Raw genomic sequence first — 19,318 nt, 5'->3', positions numbered from 1 at the left:
CCACTGTTCACAAAATGGAGAAAACACATTATGTATTAATATTCTGTGCGGGACATGCTGTCAAATATCTTACAAGTATGCAAAACAAACACTGTTAATGAAACTGGTAGTAAGTACAGATAAAACGATACATGCATATTGCACTGCATAAGCTTAAAGGGTAGCTACTACTTAAAGCAGTTCTGACACTTCCATAGATGTGGTTCATTACATCATGGACACATTGCAAGTATTATTCTTTTACATCTCATACATTGCAAGATTCAGCCTTCAGACACAGTCCCGATCGAAGCACAGACATCATAGTTGCATCCATCCCCATTGGCAGCCGAGAGCATGTGACTTCTCATGTGCTGCCTGACTGACTGCTATGAGTGTCGTGATGTCAGAACCCCATAAGCTTCTGTATTCGCGATACCCATTTTCTGTGCGTTCACTATCCTCTTTGCTGTACAACTTACAATGCAGGCGCACATTGGTGTAAAGAACAGTGTTTTATGTTTATCTGGGATAACCTGGGATGACTTGTCGCGACCCCTTTAAACATGTAACGGAATTACAGCAACAGAAAGCAACATCATGTTCGTCCGATAACACAATGAGTGCCCAGAGGAGCATAAAGCTCCTACTTAAATCTCTACAAGAAAAAAATCTGACTAAGCAGCTATCACTACTGTTACCACCACTCATGTCGATTGCATAGTTCTGCAAAGTACGTAGTGTGCTCGACCTGTAAGTACATGCAGGGGTGCATATCTTTGGTTAGTTCTAGCAGCCAACGTGAGGGTAGTCTTTCTGCAACACTGATGTTCTTGATACCAATGAAGTTGTCGGTTTTCTAGAGATGGGAGAGCACGTAGAATTTTTTAACTTTTCAACATTGTCGTTGCGCTTCACAGAAACAATATGTTGGGCCTTTGCAAAGTAGTCCTCGAGCTTGAATGCAGTAGAATCACGTTTCTGAGGACGTGTGTATGCTTCACTGTGCAGAATGTACCCACCAACTTTCACACGATGGTACTCCCTGACCTCTGCTTCCCCACAGTGCTCTTGCACAAGGTCACGTAAAAACTGAAAAAGGTCAAGGTCACGTAAAAACTGAGATGGAGGTAGGGGTTTCCCGACTGGATCTACTCCATAGTGTCGCTGATGTAACCTTTGGTGACATAGTAGTTGCACATCCCGAGATGCCATGGACTGCAGATGAAGGTAGTTGTTCCCAATGAGTATCCTTGACAAGATTTGGAACGGAACACCGTTTGATGAAGAGACCAGTTTCAACAGGTGCCCGATGTTGCTCTCAAAGGCAAAGCATGACAATGCCCACAAGGGTCCGTGGAGTAGGGTGCTTTTTGGCAAATGGAGCAATGTGTGCACATTAGATGTCATTTGGGTCTCACCGTAGAGGAAATGTACCTTAACAACAAACTCAGTTACTTTTTCGGTGCTTTCCTCTACATCTTCATAAGTCACATGGCTCTTCAGAAGTAGGTGCAGCCCAGAAACCAGTAATGCGAAGTGCTGGCAGTACTTTTTTGGAAGCACGTTGATCACACAGGGTAAACAGTAGTATAGCAGCCATGACTGTCACTCAGATGCTTTCCAGTACTTTCGGAGGCTGAGATCACGTGGTGGTCTATTGATGCACTGTGGTGGCTTGATGTTCACTATTCTGTTGTTGACTTTTGAGAGTGTCTGTGGTTGGCCAATGTAGTACTCTTCACCACGGTTTCCGAACCATAGTTCAAGGAACTGCCGTGTCACGCCAAGTTGAGCACAGTGACTATAGTCAGGACGAAAGGCCCATACTATGTCAAATCCCGGTACGTTGAGTAGTGGTGAGGGACCCTTGACACCTCTGACTGTACGCTGAGATGCAGCTGCAGCTGACATGTCCTCTGCTGTTCCTCTAGCTGTTCTCTCGGGTACCACCCCAATGGTTACAGGGTATTTTACACATCCTGCAGAGAAAAACAAATGCACACATGTTTATAAATCAATGCTACAGGAACAAGCTACAAATCAGCACTCAAAAAGGAACAGGCGGCAGGTGCAGGGAAAATGCAAGTTATAGACACCATACATGCAGGGACAGGTGAACATACATGTGTATAGGCTCACTTCAAACATGGAACTCAAAGGCTACATCTGTACAGCACTCTTTTGTAATATATTTAGGGGCGATGACCCATATAACTGGCTCCTCCTAGGGGCGTCATCGGAATACCTCTTTTCTAATGATCTCGTGTCCCTCGTCTTCCTCCTCGTCCTCGTCGGTGCTACATCTTTATGAGACAGCTTTTGTACCACAGAGAGATGTTACATGTAATATAACTAAGCAGCAGTAATTATCCGTGTGAGTCAAATACAATTGTGACTAAAACACCATACAGGTAAAGTACATCAATGTAGTTTTTTTGTGTCCGGCAAACAAGGAAGATATTTTACTCAGCACACAGTGTGAGCTTACATACAAGGCCTTGCAAGTGGGGGAACTGCTGCTGTTGATATAGGACTTTACCAAAGTAAGCAAAACAGCTGGTTTAGCACCTAATTAATGCTTTCATAAAGGAGGAAAGACAATTACCTTCAACGGACACTCCAGGATGCAAACACCAAGTGCAGCCATAGTAACCGTTGTACTGCACCATGTTTGCCATTGCAGCTCTTGCAGGGACATCCGCAACACAAGAAATGCAGTACACCTGATGACAAAAAATATATATATATATATATATATATATATATATGTTTGTAAGTCAAACGTCGCCATGCCAGTACTGGACAGCTGTTTCGGCCTTGTTGGGCCATCATCAGCAGTACGCAGGCAGGCAACGTTTGAGCGGATGGCGTCAGAAGGTCACGTGGCACGTGATGCCTCCCGTCAGGGTGTCCTAAGACACCTCTGAAAGCCCAGTGGGCTTTCAGAGGTGTCTTAGGACACCCTGACGGGAGGCATCACGTGCCACGTGACCTTCTGACGCCATCCGCTCAAACGTTGCCTGCCTGCGTACTGCTGATGATGGCCCAACAAGGCCGAAACAGCTGTCCAGTACTGGCATGGCGACGTTTGACTTACAAACATATGTTATACGTGCAGCCAAAGAGCTCTTGCTAATTTTCTTTTCCCTTATATATATATATATATATATATGACAATGGTTTAGTTCAGTATGCTGTGCACTATGGAGATACAAGATTATGAATGCAGGAATAGTGTGCATAATTAGACATGACAAAAGGGGGTTCGATAAAACAACGAAAACAGGTGCCAAGTACGACGGTTTGTTAATTACTAGAGTTCATCTTACATGCTCTCCTGATAACAACAAGAAATGGAGCTTGCCCATGAACATCAAACTCATGAGGGACCCATTGCATTGTTCTACTATAAACTGCATCCTGCAGGTGTGTATTCACCTTAGCACTGATTTTCGTTGTAGTGGGCTTGTGCTTTCTCGAGAAAATTCTGCTGAAGGCCCACCAGCGTTTTTTTCAAGCATACTTTTCCGGGCAGTGCTTATTTTATAAAAACTGTGTTATCTTGACTTCGTGCAGGCTGTCATTATATCCGGCACTGTTACCCTCCATATTCTCTCCGTGTGGTTTTTCTCACTGATACTTCGCACAACCCAGCACCAAGAATCCGCCCTTTTTGGATATCAGTCAGGTTTACATACAGTGTTCTTTCAATTTACATGGGTTTTTATCAGAAAAAATGCACAAGACAGAAGGAAATATTCTCAGTCTACAGTCATAAATTAACGAGTCTGTGCAGTCATGAATTAACGATTCGTAATTTGCTGCAGTAATTGAGTAGCATTCTTAAGACACGTCTTGATTCCAATATTTTTGTCAAACCTACATCAGCCCAGAGAAAAAAACAAAAACTACCTTTGACTTCACATGTTGGCCAGCAGCTATCCAGGGGATACCTGCTAGGGACGGTATCCGTCCCTAGCTAGGTTTTGCATTTGGGTAGCAAAAGCTTCAAGAAGAAGGGTCATATTTGGATGGTGTGCTCCATACCACAATAAGGGAACAACAATGAACTGCCAACGTAGGTGTGGCGCCATTTCATTGGTGGTCAGCTGGACAGGCCAAATGGAATAATTTGCAGATTTAAACATTGGACTGCCATCCGCATTGACAAATAGCGTCAAATCATATTTGCTGCAGCTTAATACTTCACGCTGTCGTCTGTAGTATTCCCCATCAGTGAAATCTGCGAAGACACCGTCCACATGGGATTCCAAACGCTCTAAGGTCTCAGATACGCTTTGTTGCACATTGCTGTCAGAAAGAACTGCGGCCAGCTGCTTTTCCACAGGTAAAGCTACGAAGTAACTCCCTTTGTCCATAAGTTCATGGCCGCTGTGCTGCTTTCCACAAATATAACATTTTGGTTTTATTTTATGTCGTCTTTCCTGGTGGCCTGTAGACTTCTGGAGGAAGTTCCCACAGTCTGGACAATAAAAATTGAAAGTCATGTTATCAGGAGTTGCACCACAAAATTTTCTGAACAAGTGCTTGCTTTGTGGCAAACCAGAAATACCCAACAAGTTGTTGACTAATTTCAGAAGATCTTCAGTTGCAGTCCATGACAGTCCATGTTTTGTTGAAAAGTACATTATCAGAACCAGGGCATCACCAACAGACATTGAGCTGCCGCTTTGAAGAGGTGTGGCAAACTCAAGAAGAAACTCTGAAGTAGTGCTGCTCTGGGACACATTAGCATCAGACTCATGGGATATCGCATCAGAATCATCAGAGCTTGAAATTTCAGCTGCACTGTAGAATTCAGAGCTCTGAATGCTCTCTGAATCTGATTGCACTGGGATTACATGTTCTTCAGCCTCTTCTTCTGCACTAGTTTCTTTCCCAGTAAACCACCGATGTCCCAGGGACGTCCTGAAAAGATCCCGAAGTCCTGATCCGCGAAAAATGTCCCAATGATGTAAATAAGACGTAATTCGAAACGTCCTAGCGTTGTCTAGCCAGGATGTATTTTAATGATATCGCTGGGACTTCGAAATGGCGTCCCGATCGGATGTTGATTTAGAAGTAGAATACAAACATACTTTCGATGCTCGTTATATTTTTGTATCCTTATGATAACGTTCAACAGCGTGCAGCAAGAAACTAAAACAGTGACACTAATTTTTATCCGTGTTACCGAAGTGGCAACGCACAAAAATTATTCATCTGAATTTACAAAGAAACTCCCGACATGGTCCGAGCTTAGCAGATGTACCAGAGTATCTAGCTTCTGTTTCCTTTTACTGTAGTGCTAATAAAGGTAGTTGGGAAGGCCGAGAAGACCTCGATATCTCTTGCAATATCTCCATGGAGAACGGAACACACACAGCTACATCTCCAGATGTGCTTCCCTGCCGGAACGAGAAGACATAACATCATTGAATTGTCGCCACAATTCCAACGAGATCCAAAGACAAATCAGACAGTCAATTCGTTCATTATGTAGCCGTCAGGTACAAGTTCCTCACTGACAGAATCAGGGTTTTTGAAGAGAAGCTATACCTTCGCGACATCATGTTCCACTATGTTGTGTGGCGAAGACCGTACCCACGGAATAAAGAAGCAATTCGATGAATTGGCTGAATGGATATAAATGCTAAACGCTGATTTCCACTTGATTTAATGTAATCCAACATGGTTTGTACACACTGCACCAGTTCAAAGAATGCGAAACCAATTGAAGGAATTGGCCTAGAGTATCAATAAAACAACAACTTTATTTCTAATTTTAATAATGAGGAGTTTCGTCGCTAGTGTGGATACCCGAGCCCACTGGCATAAAATGCGATGAAATGTGCCCCTTCACCATAAGGATCGAAGTCCTGACGTGTCTAAAAAGACCAAAAAAGCTCTCATCACAGAGTGTTGATGGGCCGGATTTCACCAGGGGCCAAGCAATTTTCATAGAGATAGAAAGGGTGAAATTCCAACTGACTAAGGATCTGAGAGAGCGCGGTTCGGGAAGGTTGGTAGCATGGACAAATAAGAAGAATGTGCCCAGGTCCCCTACGGCACCGTAGTGACATCATCGGTCAGAATAGATCAGATATGCATAGAGATTCCAACTGAGCACTGCACATGCCACTTGAGGTGGCGGTTGATACCGCGGCGTCTTTTAGCCATCCAGTGATGGTTTAACCCCATCAGAGTGACATCGCGGTGTTTCGCGATGGGTTCCCGTGTCTAATATCTTGGCCTGCAGCGGCGATATCGGGATGCTGTTTCTTGTGACGAATTTCCCTTCCATCCCCCTACGCGTGCACCTTGCGGCTTGTGAGAAATCCTGGCGGTTGTCCAGATATTTGAACATTCTAGGCAACCGTCGGTGCTTCTGACACCTTTAAAGTCTTGTAAATCCCGCCCGGACTGTTGGGTCGAGACCAAAATTCAGGTCCGAACGGGCCTGGATTAGCTGTGTGATCGCGCAAATCACACAGGAACTGATCTGTAGTGGTTTCGAACTCGTAGGCGGAGACGCGTTAGTAAAATTCGTTTTTCCGAACTTCAGTGCCCTTGTTGGAAAGAAGTTCGCCTCGGACAGGGTTCATGCTTGGAGAACCCACTGTTCTCGACGCGGAGCACGTGATAAAATTCACCGCGTCTCTCTAAATTTAGCAGTTCTCGAGTTAGAGGATTCCGCGTTCACACTCCTCCCAATACATGGGACCAGCGGCTTTCCCGCCCCCCCCCCAAAAAAAAGCCTTCCCGTTGCTGCCACATGGTCATGTTTGCCTTCGTTATGAAGGTCTCAATGTGCTCTTTCCAACAGCGTTTGTCCCGCAGGCGCGCGATGTTCCGTTCTCCCGATATCGGCTTAAGAGCATGACGAGCTGCGAGGCTGGCTAGAGCCACCCTGAAACGCTTCCCACTTTTCGGTGTCGTAAGTCGATTACCCGATGTCCGATTTAGTCGAAATTTTGTGTGCGCGTGCTCTGTTCCCTGCTCTACAACTTTCCAGTTGAGACCAGCCGTCGATTTCCAGGTTAAGACGTCATTCTCGAAATTCCTGACACCGACCACCGTTCACCGATTTTTGTCCCTGTCTTCAGGCTTGCAGCCCACGGCGGATCCGACTTCCTTTTAATGGGCACACGCACTCGACATGGGAAACGCGTAGAAACTTGCCGCATCTTTCTATCCCTCTCGGTTCTCGAGTTAGAACACCGTGGCAACGGCGGTTCTCTGATACATGGGCCTGGGGCATTTTTTTCGATATCGGGTTCTTGCTGGCGTATGAAGGTGATTGAGATGTGTTTTTGAAGAGGAAAACGTCCTCTTTCCGATAGCGTTGGTCCCGTCTTCGCGCGACTTTCCGTTCCCTTGCTACATTCCGAGGAGCGCCTGGCTGGGGCATGGCCTTGCGGGCGGGTGGCCTTCCTGCCGTTTCTGCGCTGCGGGCGGCGTCCATTTCGCTTGCAAGCTTCGTTGCGTTCGCACGCCTTTTTCTGGCTCCCGTTGTCTCGCGTTCCGTCATGCTCTGGTGCCCTGAACTGCTGTGAATGTGTTTTTATGCCCTACTAGTGTTGCCTGGGGGTGCTTTTATGTGTGCACCCTGGAAGATAGGTCCAGAAGCCTTGCGATTTCTTAGATTAAAGGTTAGTTCTATGTTTGTACGATTCGTGCAACTTTTGTTTGGTATCATTCCTAGCGTGTGGGTTCTATTACTTCATGCTAGCAGCGTGATTATTACCCTTTTGATTCCTATTGCCCTATGCTTTATCTTTCAGCTAAGTGTACTCGTAACCCTACCAGCACTTTTCAAGGTGAAGATGCAACATCGTCAGTGGCCCCCGTTACTAATGTCTAATCTATGAATTTCAGATACTTTCGACGTATTCATTGCGGTGAACAACGCGGTTGGGACAGCACACTCACGACGTGGGAAGGTCACAGAAATGTTGAAAGACATCAGGTAAGTTACGCTAAAGTGCGTTTCAGAGCTCTTCAATGACTTGTGTTTACTGCGAAACAGATTGGGCATACGCTTCACCCGTGCAACTTCGTCATGTGCTCCACGGCAGCACAAGCCTTTACGGCTGTGCCACTGTATGTAAAAAATGCTGTGTGATTTTAATAAAGAATTTGCAGGGAAGTACAATGTGTCGCACCTTGTTGACTCTTTTACAGATGTGTGGAAACGTCGTAGCGGATGAATGTGAATTATGGATCTCCAAGTGGCGTCGCCCGCGTCATTTTCAAGATTTTACCCGTTTTGAAGGTACGTAGTGAATGTGCGAGATATTCACGTTCCTACTACGTGGTTATCCATGCGTTTCCCGTCTTCGCAGGCAATAGGGCTGTTGATAGGGAGAATGCTAGGCTACTGCAGACTGCAACCATAGGCGCTGTGTCTAAAGGTATGCGTATACGTCGATGCGTACTTCACAGTGACATTTTGCTGTAGCAGTGTTTTTGAAATTACATTTCTTGCAGGTTAAGCTCACATGACGCGGCAGGGAAGGGAGTCCGTGGCGAAAAGTGAATATAGCCGAAGTTGGATAGCGTTAATTTTTGCGCACGAAAGGCAAGCTGGACACATCGCAAATCTCCAGTTGTACGAAACACAGTGCAGCATGGTCGTCGGTTATGCCAGTGCTTCAACATATGTTTCAGCGTCGCACTTCGGACATTGCGGGCATATACCTTTAAGTTTTTCCCCTTGTGGACCGATGCTGTGTGTGTTCATGGACATCATGTTTTCAAAGACATGTAAGTTCTCAATAATAATGCGAAAAAAAAAATGCTGGTCATGTTACGCTGTGATATAATACCTGGTGAGGTAATACGATGCTATGACGCTCAGTTTCATACGAAATAAAGTGTTTGATCTAATGTTGCTTGTTTGTGCCACTGATACGCACTGCTGTGCGGTGTTGATGTAATGTTCAGAGAACGCCAGTAAGCCTGGCTAAGGCACGGGAAAAAGGTCCACTAGAGGTCCGTAAAAGATCGTCATTGACGTACTATGGACTTCCTTGGGACGTGCGCGGATGTTATTTTGGCAGTTCTGAGTACGTCCCAAGTATGTCAAAATTATGTTTCAGGATGTCCTCAGGATGTCTTCATCGTCCTGAGGGTAACATCATGTAGACGTCCTTGGGACATCGGTGGTTTACTGGGTTGCGACTGGTGCTGGGTTCCGCAACATCAGCGGTGTTCTCAGAACGTCTTTTCAAAACGTGCTGCGTTGACTTCGGCATTTCCTGGCCTTCCACTTGCGGATCTAGGTACCGCTTTCGCCTTTTCATGTTGGCTAGAGCGCGCTTATTCGTTTAACTGCACGTCGTTATTCGCTTCCGGGTCGCCCACGCACTACAGGAAGCTTCAAATGAACTGTATAATAATTGGTGGTGCAGCTGGTGAAAGAAGTCGCAGTTGTCGGCACCACGAAACTGTCTGTTGTACACACAAAGAACAATCGCGAGTCGTAGCATGCACGCATGAGCGCGGTCCGCGCCCTTATTTAAACTGTTATAAAAACAAATAAAAAACGTTTCGTTTTTTAAAACGTTCTTCTTTTAATTTATCGTATTTTTTGCCAAACCAGCAGCGCCCGGTTTTGTGCGTTCCTGTTGCAGTACGAAACCAAACCCCCGTTGTCATCGTTCATCTCGCGGTTCCCGCCTTTCCACCATTTTTGCGTCTGGGTGTGCGCGTCGTGAAATGTTGTGCACGTTTTCGTCAGCGTGTCGGTTGCGCTGAGTCTCTTCGGGACGTATTTGCGAACAGAAATGTTTGCAGTCATAAGGTATTTGAATGAGTTCAACAACAACCTTCATACTGTGCCTGTGAGTAGCATCAGGGACTTCTGTCCTAAGGATGACGCAGACTTCGACAAGAACAAAAAGTATAGTGCCTTTTGGGAGGACGAGGACGGCGATGTTCGCGGCTATTACTCAGCTCAAATTTTGATGCTTGCCTGTGAGTATTACTATACCCCTGTTCATGTTATTATGTTTTATTTTTGGTGGTGGACTTTGGTGGAATTGAGGGGGATGCCACGATATTCCACCGTTCAGAATCCGCAAAATCCTAGATTTCTAAAAGCGTTAATATTAAGAATGGCGAAATGATAGTGTTGAATAATACATATTACTGACAAACCTTGCAGTATTGCGTGATTTTTATGTGAGTAGAAGTCAGTGTCGTGAATAAAAAGGTTTTTGGCGACCGTTAGGCTTAGCATGGCGGTCACATCAGGGCAGCAAAAATCATTAGATTTTGGTTAGGTTATAGTTTAGGTGTTTTTTTGACAGTTGACCACGCCGCTGGGGGCTTCCCACAGCTGGGCCCGCACGCAATGCTACGCTAGTCCCGTTTGGGATTTTGAGCATATGGAATTCTAAACTGTGGAAATTCGGGATACCCCCGAATTGAGCACGTTGCGTTTCCACCCATGCACGGTGGGAGAATTAAGTATCACTAAAAATCGTACTTCTCTTTTTTTTTTTTTTCACAGTAAAATTTGGAGCACCGACGAGGACGATACTGCTCTTGCTGAGCTTAGTAGGTTTCTCTATTTCTTGTGACTGTGTCTGGACACTACCCGCATATTAATTTTACGCTTTACGGACGTAAGCGAAAGCTGTACGCTGAAATGCCTGGCTGCTTCTCTTATTGGTGTGCGGCTTTGTGCTGTGATTGGCCTCAAATGCGTCAAATTTTTCACCACGTTTTGTGTTTTCACAGTGCTAAGCTGATGTGTGTCTGTCCATCCTATGTTGCCCATGCTCGAGCTTCATTCTTCATGCATTTTAGTCGACCAGCTTGCCTGCATCCTTGCCATTTTATTGAGCATATTATCGCTTGCTTACTCACATGTGCAGTCGTCTTGTGGAGCATGTAACCTGTATTTGCATAACTCAGCTTTGCACAATGATTGTCATTCTATAATGCACTGATGTTACAGACAGCGAACAAGAACTCGAAGAAAAGCAGGAGTCATGTCGCATTCGGAAACCGAAGATTCCTGCTTCGGAAGTTGAGGCCACAGACATTGAGAGCGATAGTGTCATGTCTCAAAAGGAAAATTCACGAAAGGCAACCACTTGTGAGGCTGGCAGTCTCGTCTTGGTTAACGTTCAACTTCCAGGAGCACAAGAAAAAAAAGGCTATGCAGAAGGCTGCAAAGGACAGTGGCTACAAACGTGTCCTGAAGGAGCAAATCACCAGTGCAAAAAGAAGTCTTGAAGATGTGCTGGCACCAAAAAATGTATGTATCATCATCTCGTTGCAGATTCTCGCATGAATGAAATGGTTGACTGTACCTTGAAAATAGTACCTTTGTGTCAATTTTTTACGCAGTTGCCAATGAAAAAGCGACAAAAACACTCTAAGGATCCACGAGCTGATGAGGAAGTGTGCTGGCGCAGCTTGTACGCAGAGACACGCAAGGAAAATGAGAAGCTTCTTAATGTTCTACAGTCATTGCAGCTGTGTGTTGACAAGAAGCTCTCATCAAGTAGGTTCATTACATGCTCACATTGCTTGTACTTCTTATGCTGCGCTTTTCTGAAATTGATGAGTGCAGTTCATTATGTGTAAGTCATGCGGGAGGTACAGGTCCTGACAAAAGTTTACGGAATACGCGAGCGGTGTATTTTCTCCTCGGTACGACACCCTAGCGGCAAGCGGAAGCTGGCGAAATCAGGCCAGTTCACTGCCTCAGTGGGATGGAAGGCTATGCTCTTAGCGACACACAGCGGTAGTTTCGGTATGATTACTGTTGTATGTGCCCGCAAAGTGAGTTGGATTTTACTGTTGTGCTCGCCAACAACACGTGATTCAACGATTGTTGAGACAGGGAGCTCGCCGCTATCATCGTGATAGGAAGGATGAATCATAGTGGCAACACTTTACGGTGTATTGCTTTTATTGGAAAGGCATGATATGTAGACAAGAGAAAGATGGGTTTCTGGTAAACAGTTCCCAAGCAGCACAATGTACTGAAAGTCAAGTGCAATAGGGGTGGACGGTATGTGTCTTATCAATGTTCTTTAGTTTCATCAGTCTGTTCAAGGCCATCCACCTACCCGTCCACCCCTATTGCACTCGACTTTCAGTACATTTTGCTGCTTGGGATTGCTTTATTATGGACGACGCGTGACGAGCTGATAAACAATTGACGCTGACGTTAATAATTGATTGATTGATTGATAAACAACTGACGTGAGTCACGAGTTGTTGACGAGCACAACTGTTAAATCCAACTCACTTCGCGGGCACATACAACAGTAACCATACCGAAACTACCGCTGTGTGTCACTAAGAGCGCAGTCATCCACCCCTCTGAGGCAGTGAACTGGCCTGATTTCGCCAGCCCCTGCTTGGCGCTAGGGTGTCGTACCGAGGAGAAAATACACCGCTCGCGTGTTCCGTAAACTTATGTTAGGACCTGTACAGGATTGTGCCTTGTGATGACAGAAGTACTATAGGTTGACTTGCGTAGATTACTGACCCATGATTTCAGACAATTACGTCATAACGTGTTCCACACATTCATCAGTCAGCCCTTTGTGAAAGCCTGGTTGTGGGATCCTCAGTTGAATGCTCAGCCTACAGTCATTGTATAAGCTTCGCTAGAGTAGTGTCACGGAGCTACGCGAACAAGCTTGGTGGCCATTTTGTGGTAGAGTTTCGTCTCGCCAAACCAGTTCCTTTTTCGGCTTAAGCGTCATGGCCCTGTTCACGTGCTGTATTTGGACGTCCTACAAGCAGAGCTGTAGCGACGGGTGCGAGAGGGGCAGCCGTCCTCGCCAGAGAGGGTGCCGAACGACAGGCCCTGGCAGGTTGATTGGACAGTATAAAGTGGGAATCAAAGGAATTAGAATTTACGATCTCTGCAGTGTAATACGCTTATTTTCTTTGTTTACAGAGTTTCTGACGACAACGGGCGAGGGGGTGGGCTCTTGAGATTTGCCCTGGGCGCAAACTCGCATCGCGATGGCCCTGCTTACGAGAAACATTTCATCCAAGCCTCTGCTCTCGCCTTAGAGATGGCATAGCGTTAATGTTGTTTCACGAGGCGATCTCGCTTTTGCCCGAAATTCTCTAATTAAAAACTGCATCAATGAATTTTAGGTAATTTGTCATCTGGTAGCTACATACCTGCCAACTCCCGGAATTAGACCGTTTTGTACGATTGTATGACCGAGAAGCAAATCTCCCGGAAAATGCAGTTTCCCCCTCTATATCTGAAACGCCTAGTTTTTGTCTGTCCTCAGTCCTCACAGACGTAAACGTCAATTCAATACCAGCCCTATTGCCATCGGCATCGCTGCCGCTTCCCGGAGAGTTCTGAGTTCTAGTGTGTTGTTGTTCCTGCATTTCAAGTTTCCGGGCATTTCCTCCATGTTTCTGTGTGACGAGGGTGGCTTTGCAGTGTTTTTGCATTGCATTTTGCAGATCACGGCTCCGTGTAAGTGAAACAACTATCTACACGTGTTTCTGAAGCAATTCACAACTCAATTAGGACGTGTGATAGCGTCCATGAAAGGACAGCATGTGTTCTGCACAGTTTACGGTTGCGAGAACAGCATTCCGCGTGGAGGGTGGACCGACATTCTTACCCACGTTACGTTCAATTAGCACCAGGACCACCTTAAATGCCGAGACAAACAGTACTAGCTAGGTCAGTTTTTCCGAAAGCAAGACAAGGACTACGATGTTGTCCGCGTGGGCCCACCTCCTCCATGTTCCCAACTCCCGACGTTGCAAAGCTGTACGCGTGTGCTCGAACTAAGTTGACTGAGTCAAATTGTCGGTGAAATGGGAAACTGTGCACAAGAGCTCATGATAAGCGCACTGAACGGAAAGTTTTTGCGGTTGTTGACAGCACTGACGACAGCGATGTACAACTTAACTGATGGTTCTGACGTATTATGCAAACTACTTTTTTAATAACCTGTTAACTAACTTATTCAACAACTACTATGTTTAAGCTCTCCTGGAAAGTCCAGATGGCCTTTTCAAGTTTGCCCACGTTACTGAGGCAGTGCTGAATGTGAGGGCAGTTCAGCATCGCGAAGAAAAGAGGGACATAGTTTCGTGTCTTCACATTCTTTTGAGAAAGTGTCATGGCCTTGTCACAGCCAGACACCCAGATAAGTTCTTGGAGAGGGCAATGTCTGTTGCCGCAACACTTGTGCCTTATGAGTCTGCTGGGGCCTGGGGTTGTAACTTGGGGACAAGCGTGTACGTTTCCAACAACGTACCCCCCCGCTTTTGAAATCTCCCTAATTTGGATGTTCCTAAGTTGGCAGGTATATAGTTGCATACTCTCTTCCAGAGGATGTCCACCTTGCCATAGAATTTGCTGCAAAACATCTGTGCTGCTCTCATAGCTTCTTTTATAAAAATTCTGTAAAAGCTAAAAACAAACACCCTCAATAATATTCTTTACTGTCATGATGTCAAAATACTGTTTGTATATGCGTACAAAACAGCATGCTGCATGAAATTGCAGGCAAACCAGGTGAATGATCTCAAAGGCATGTAGATAGTGCACATAGCACGCTTCGGAGCATGTAGCCGCCTGGTAGAATGAATGGCGCTAGCGACACTAGACACTGTTGAAGAAGTGTGCTGGTGCTGTAAGCAAAGTGTATATAGTGACTGTGGCTCAGTCATACTGCTGAATCTGCATTTTGGAAAGGTTGCAGTGCTTGAAACAGTTTGTTTCACATCTTGCGTATAAATCGTTTTGATTTTAGGAAGTAGATGAAATGTTGTATTTCATTTCTCTTCTCTTTGCTTCAGATTTGTCTCTCGCGGCCCCATACACTGAGTGATATGATGAAGTGATATTTTACTTAATTGGAGGGAATCTTGTGGCAGTGTGATTGTGGGCAGCAAGCCATTTGACTATTTGCTATCAACACTTGTCTTTCATATGCACAGTTGAACTCTTACTGCAAAAGTGCAAAGGTCTGCCCCAGACCTGTACAAGCCGGTCACAGCCTATTGAACTAGAGATGGCCCATGGTACCCAACTGTCTTCAAGCCAAGCTTCGATGGTGCCATCATCACCCCAGCAATCTTTGAGCCATTTGCTGCCTTCACTAGAAGACAACTGCAGTGCTCCACCATCGCCCTTGCAGCTTAGGGATCCTGACGTGCCACAGTCGCGAACACCAGAAGCAGATGAGCATGTCCGTGGTCAGGTGATGTTGCCGCCTCAACTGCCAGATAACTTGTGCGCCTCTTCGCCGCTGGACGCCTTAAGTGGAGCTGGAGCTCAAGCGGAACCATTCACATACTTGAAAAATGGGAAGGTAGAAATTGTAGCTATTACTGTGGGTTTGGTGCACTAATTACCATTGCATTATCTCCTGTTCGCAGTTTCACGTTAACAGGGGCATTTGCATTGAGGCTGTCCAAGCACAAAAAGTTCTGCAAAACCACAAGGCAACACTGGTAGCTAAAGACATGGCACATGCTCTTTGGGGGCCAAGTATACTTGCAGAGCGTAGTGTTGGTGGCACCGTGGCGCCGAGAGACAAGAGAAATCCCAACTGCAGTGCACGTCCAAGGTTGTCTCCTATTAAAGTCGGTGTCATCATAGGTGAGTGTTAGCCAGGCTGCATGCACTACAAGTGAAGTCTGCTCCACATTTAGGCAGGCTTGTGCAATGTGAAGTAGTGCTACATGATACTGGTTTGTAAGAATGCGAGTATCCTAACTGCACATCAAGGATATTTTCTGCTTAGCTCCAAGATAAAAACAATGGACAATCACATACAGAAATGTGTGCATGAAATGAGTAGCACTGTGTTTGGCATTGTTGTGCAGTTCAAACACTGTTTTACACATGTTTGGAGTAGCCTATTTCTGATATAGATGGCACAGCACAGAACTTAAAATGACGTATAGTATACAGTAGAGCCCATTTGACTGCACTATGCGAACACAAAATCTGCACATCTAATCCCCGACAGTCATGCACAGATAAATGCTGTGCGTTCCCACCTTAGTGCACATGGAGACTAAGGCTCTTGAAAATGCCACCATAATTTTTTTTCGCTAGGGCCATTCTACACCAAGTGATCCAGAGGTGCTGCTCGACCCCCTAGAATTTTATGTGGTTTTTGTTTTGGTGGTTCCTTATGACTCGGAAGGCAACAAAATATTGGTCTTTAATAATGAAATTGAACATAATGTGATGCAGTGCTTGGCGAACACCTATGTCACTTTGAGCAGACGTAAGGCACGGAGCTTGTTGAAAATGTCTTATTTGATATGGGAGACTTCATTTTAACATATTTCAACAATATTCACCATCACACTTGATGGGCTCGATGCTTCTGGCGTGCACAAAATTTGTAAAGTCTGCAAGGATATGAATTTTTTTTAAATATAAAATTTGAAATTCCTTCCTCAATTTTTTTTAGAATAGCTCTTGTACAACAAAAAATGCAGTACTGCTGGTGCACTGTAAGGTGCAGTGAAAAATCAGGAAGTTGTGAAAATTCAACAATATAAGAGTTTTTTTACAGAAACATTCAGTGTGAGGAGGTACGGATAGAAGCATGATCAATGTGTCATCGTTCTTCCTGGCAGGATGTAGAAAAAAATCTCAGAGGCATTTGTTGCTCAAAAGAAGTAATTTATTTGAAGATAACTTCGCAAACGTGTGTGTGCGCTGCGGCACATCGTAACGAGTGAACTGAGCGGGTTACTCACAAAACACTAGATGAAAAGAAAACGTGTTTGCAATTTTTATTTGCAGTTCAATAATGCGACAGCTTAGTCTTTCTTTCCATCCAGTGTTTTGTGAGTGACCTGCTGAGTTGCTCTTTTGCAACAGCGTGCCGCAGCACGCATATATGTTTGCGAAGTTATCTTCAAATAAAAACATATTTGACTTCAACAAAAAGCATCTGAGATTTTTTCTTTTTCTATGTCATGCTAGGAAAATAGTGCTGTTATGTAAATGAGCAAGACGGACTGAAGCTCCTGGTGACCAGACCCAACAAGCTTTAATCAACAAGTGGACAGAATCCAAAACTCGACCCAGGAGCAGCGCGCATGCCCGTATGACGCCGCATCGCCCTCGTGTAACGCTTGACATGCGAGCCAATTTCCAGAAAGGGGGACGAACATTGTCTTCTTGGACTTGCACGACGTCACCTTCTTTTAGTTAAGTATCGGATGCTGCTGGTGAGCTGGTTGCGTGCGCATTTGGTGTTGAATGGCCCAGTGATCGTAATAAACGTGTTCGACTATATTTGCGTTACTTAGCGTTTTTCAATCAGCACTGCTGTGTACTGAGAAAGGTTAACACCTCTTGTTTAACTATTTCATCAATATCTGGTGGAAGGGGTTGCGCTGTTGCAATTCTAAAGTCCGCGTTCAGGGGCCTATTTGTTAGTTGTGAGCGTAACTTTGACTTACTCAGACACCTGCTTGAGACGTATGTTAAGACAATTGTCTTGCAACAGCCACAAATTATTAAATTATGTTGTACCGAACCATCTTCAGCGAGCTTGTTCTTACTGGTGCGGGGAATGCAGTGCAGGTAAACCCGTTCCAAGGAACGTTGTCCACAGCTGTGGAAAAGAGAGCCAAATAGCTTTGTTTCTAGCCTTTGACTGAACCGGTTCATCTTTGGTTGGGTTGAAGGCACAAACACTACAAATCGGTCATGCAAGGTTTGCTTAGAAATTTTGGTAGGAATGTAGTAGTAATACTACTATAATCAAGTAAAAATCACACAGGTGCAGGTTTAGAGAATCATTAGTGAAGACGACGGAAGTAATACAGACAGACAGGGAATGTCCGTTCAGTGTTGTATATTGGTATATTCGCTGCATTGTGCTTCAAATTACCATGCTTTAAATTATGCCTTAAATTTTCATAATATTGAGTTGAAAACGTTGTCGACTATTCGGAGCGCTCGCACAGTCTCGACCAGTGGGCTTGCAACATGGTGTTTGGGCGCAGTAGTACATATCCCACAGCCGCATCCGCAGGTACCTGAGGACTGCCACAATGTTGATACTCCACTGCTCCACTCTTTTGCGCTTGATATGCCGTTTCATCGCACAATAATTAGGGCATAGCTTTGAGCTGTTTCATGATACACCACAAAAGAAGGCACACGCGTGGTGCAGTATTCATCTGCCTCTTCACCTGCATAAACTGTGAACTACTTTCCAACTCAGAAAAGTTTTGGATTTCTATCGGATTGGATAGCATTCGCCCCAGTGTTGCACACATTGAAACGGCAAATCTGCCCAATTTTAGTCTGTAGAAACTGAAACTGCAGGATGTGCACGCCGTTCAAGGGAGTGATCGATGACTCTAATAATTCGAAGTGTTCGCCAAAATACTGTTTGAATTGAATGTCGACTACATGATTGCAGTATTTGGCCCAAATATCGAATACTTTGAATATTGGCACAGCCCTACACAAAGCACAGGGCTTCGGTTACACAGCTTGGCAAGGATAATAATTTTTTACTGATTTACCTTATGGACGAGATGCAAATAAGTTGTATGTAGGCTGGAATACGAGAATGGATAGGGCAATTATCCAAACAGTCTGGGAGAAATGCCTTGAAACCCATGGCGCTGAACTTGCACTGATAATATCAGCATTTCGTAGGATGTGCACATATTCCAATTCTCTTTACAGACGTCTTACCATGTATGGGCTTGACTCAGATTTTTAGTGCAATCTCAGTCAAGCCCATACATGGCAAGACGTCTGTAAAGAGAACTGGAATATGTGCACATCCTACGAAATGTCGATATTATCAGTGCAAGTTCAGCACCATGGGTTTCAAGGCATTTCTCCCCGACTGTTTGGATAATTGCCCTATCCATTCTTGTATTCCAGCCTCCATACAACTTACCTACAAGTAAATCTACACATCTGGTTACTTACCCTTTGTTTTGCAGACACCTTGACCTACTGGGGCAAAGAGAAGAATGTTGACACAACGGGAGTCATTAGGAACTTGAACACCATCCTTTCTGACAAGATTCAAGACGTAAAAAAGGCACTCAAAAAGAAGGGACAGTCCGGAGATGTTCAGGAGGACCTGTCTTAAAGGCTTAACTTGTGTAGTTCCACCAGCACTTGAACTGTGAGGCATCTTAATGTGAGAACTCTGCGAGGCCAATGTGTCATTTTATTTTGTGTTATTGTGTCTTGGTGCTGCCAGTGATGCGCGCATAGCTCACACACAAATATTCGAAAAACTAAGCACTAATATCATAACATTAATTTGTTTTGTAATTTACAGGGTAGCGTGTGATAAAAATATGCATCTTTCAC

The 19,318-nt window shown here is 44.9% G+C and overlaps 1 protein-coding gene and 1 pseudogene across 1 annotated transcript; one reads left to right on the top strand and one right to left on the bottom strand.

The window, feature by feature from the left end:
- Positions 1 to 403: 403 nt before the first annotated feature.
- Positions 404 to 1,955, bottom strand: LOC135388356 (uncharacterized; annotated as a pseudogene).
- Positions 1,956 to 10,877: 8,922 nt separating this feature from the next.
- Positions 10,878 to 19,318, top strand: LOC135372000 (uncharacterized). The gene is made up of 5 exons (XM_064605769.1): positions 10,878 to 11,251; positions 11,344 to 11,500; positions 14,938 to 15,311; positions 15,379 to 15,601; positions 18,940 to 19,318. The coding sequence occupies exons 1-5, from the start codon at positions 10,940 to 10,942 to the stop codon at positions 19,089 to 19,091; spliced, it is 1,218 nt and encodes a 405-aa protein (XP_064461839.1). The 5' UTR covers positions 10,878 to 10,939; the 3' UTR covers positions 19,092 to 19,318.

This window comes from Ornithodoros turicata, chromosome 1 (assembly GCF_037126465.1).
Source record: "Ornithodoros turicata isolate Travis chromosome 1, ASM3712646v1, whole genome shotgun sequence".
Taxonomy (NCBI): Eukaryota; Metazoa; Arthropoda; class Arachnida; order Ixodida; family Argasidae; genus Ornithodoros; species Ornithodoros turicata.
This window is presented reverse-complemented; position numbering and strand designations above follow the sequence as displayed.

Coding starts and splice junctions, on each gene's coding strand:
- LOC135372000 (XM_064605769.1), top strand. CDS start 10,940: ATGTTACAGACAGCGAACAAGAACTCGAAGAAAAGCAGGAGTCATGTC. Junction 15,312..15,378: donor CATACTTGAAAAATGGGAAG/GTAGAAATTGTA, acceptor TCCTGTTCGCAG/TTTCACGTTAACAGGGGCAT. Junction 15,602..18,939: donor TAAAGTCGGTGTCATCATAG/GTGAGTGTTAGC, acceptor TTTGTTTTGCAG/ACACCTTGACCTACTGGGGC.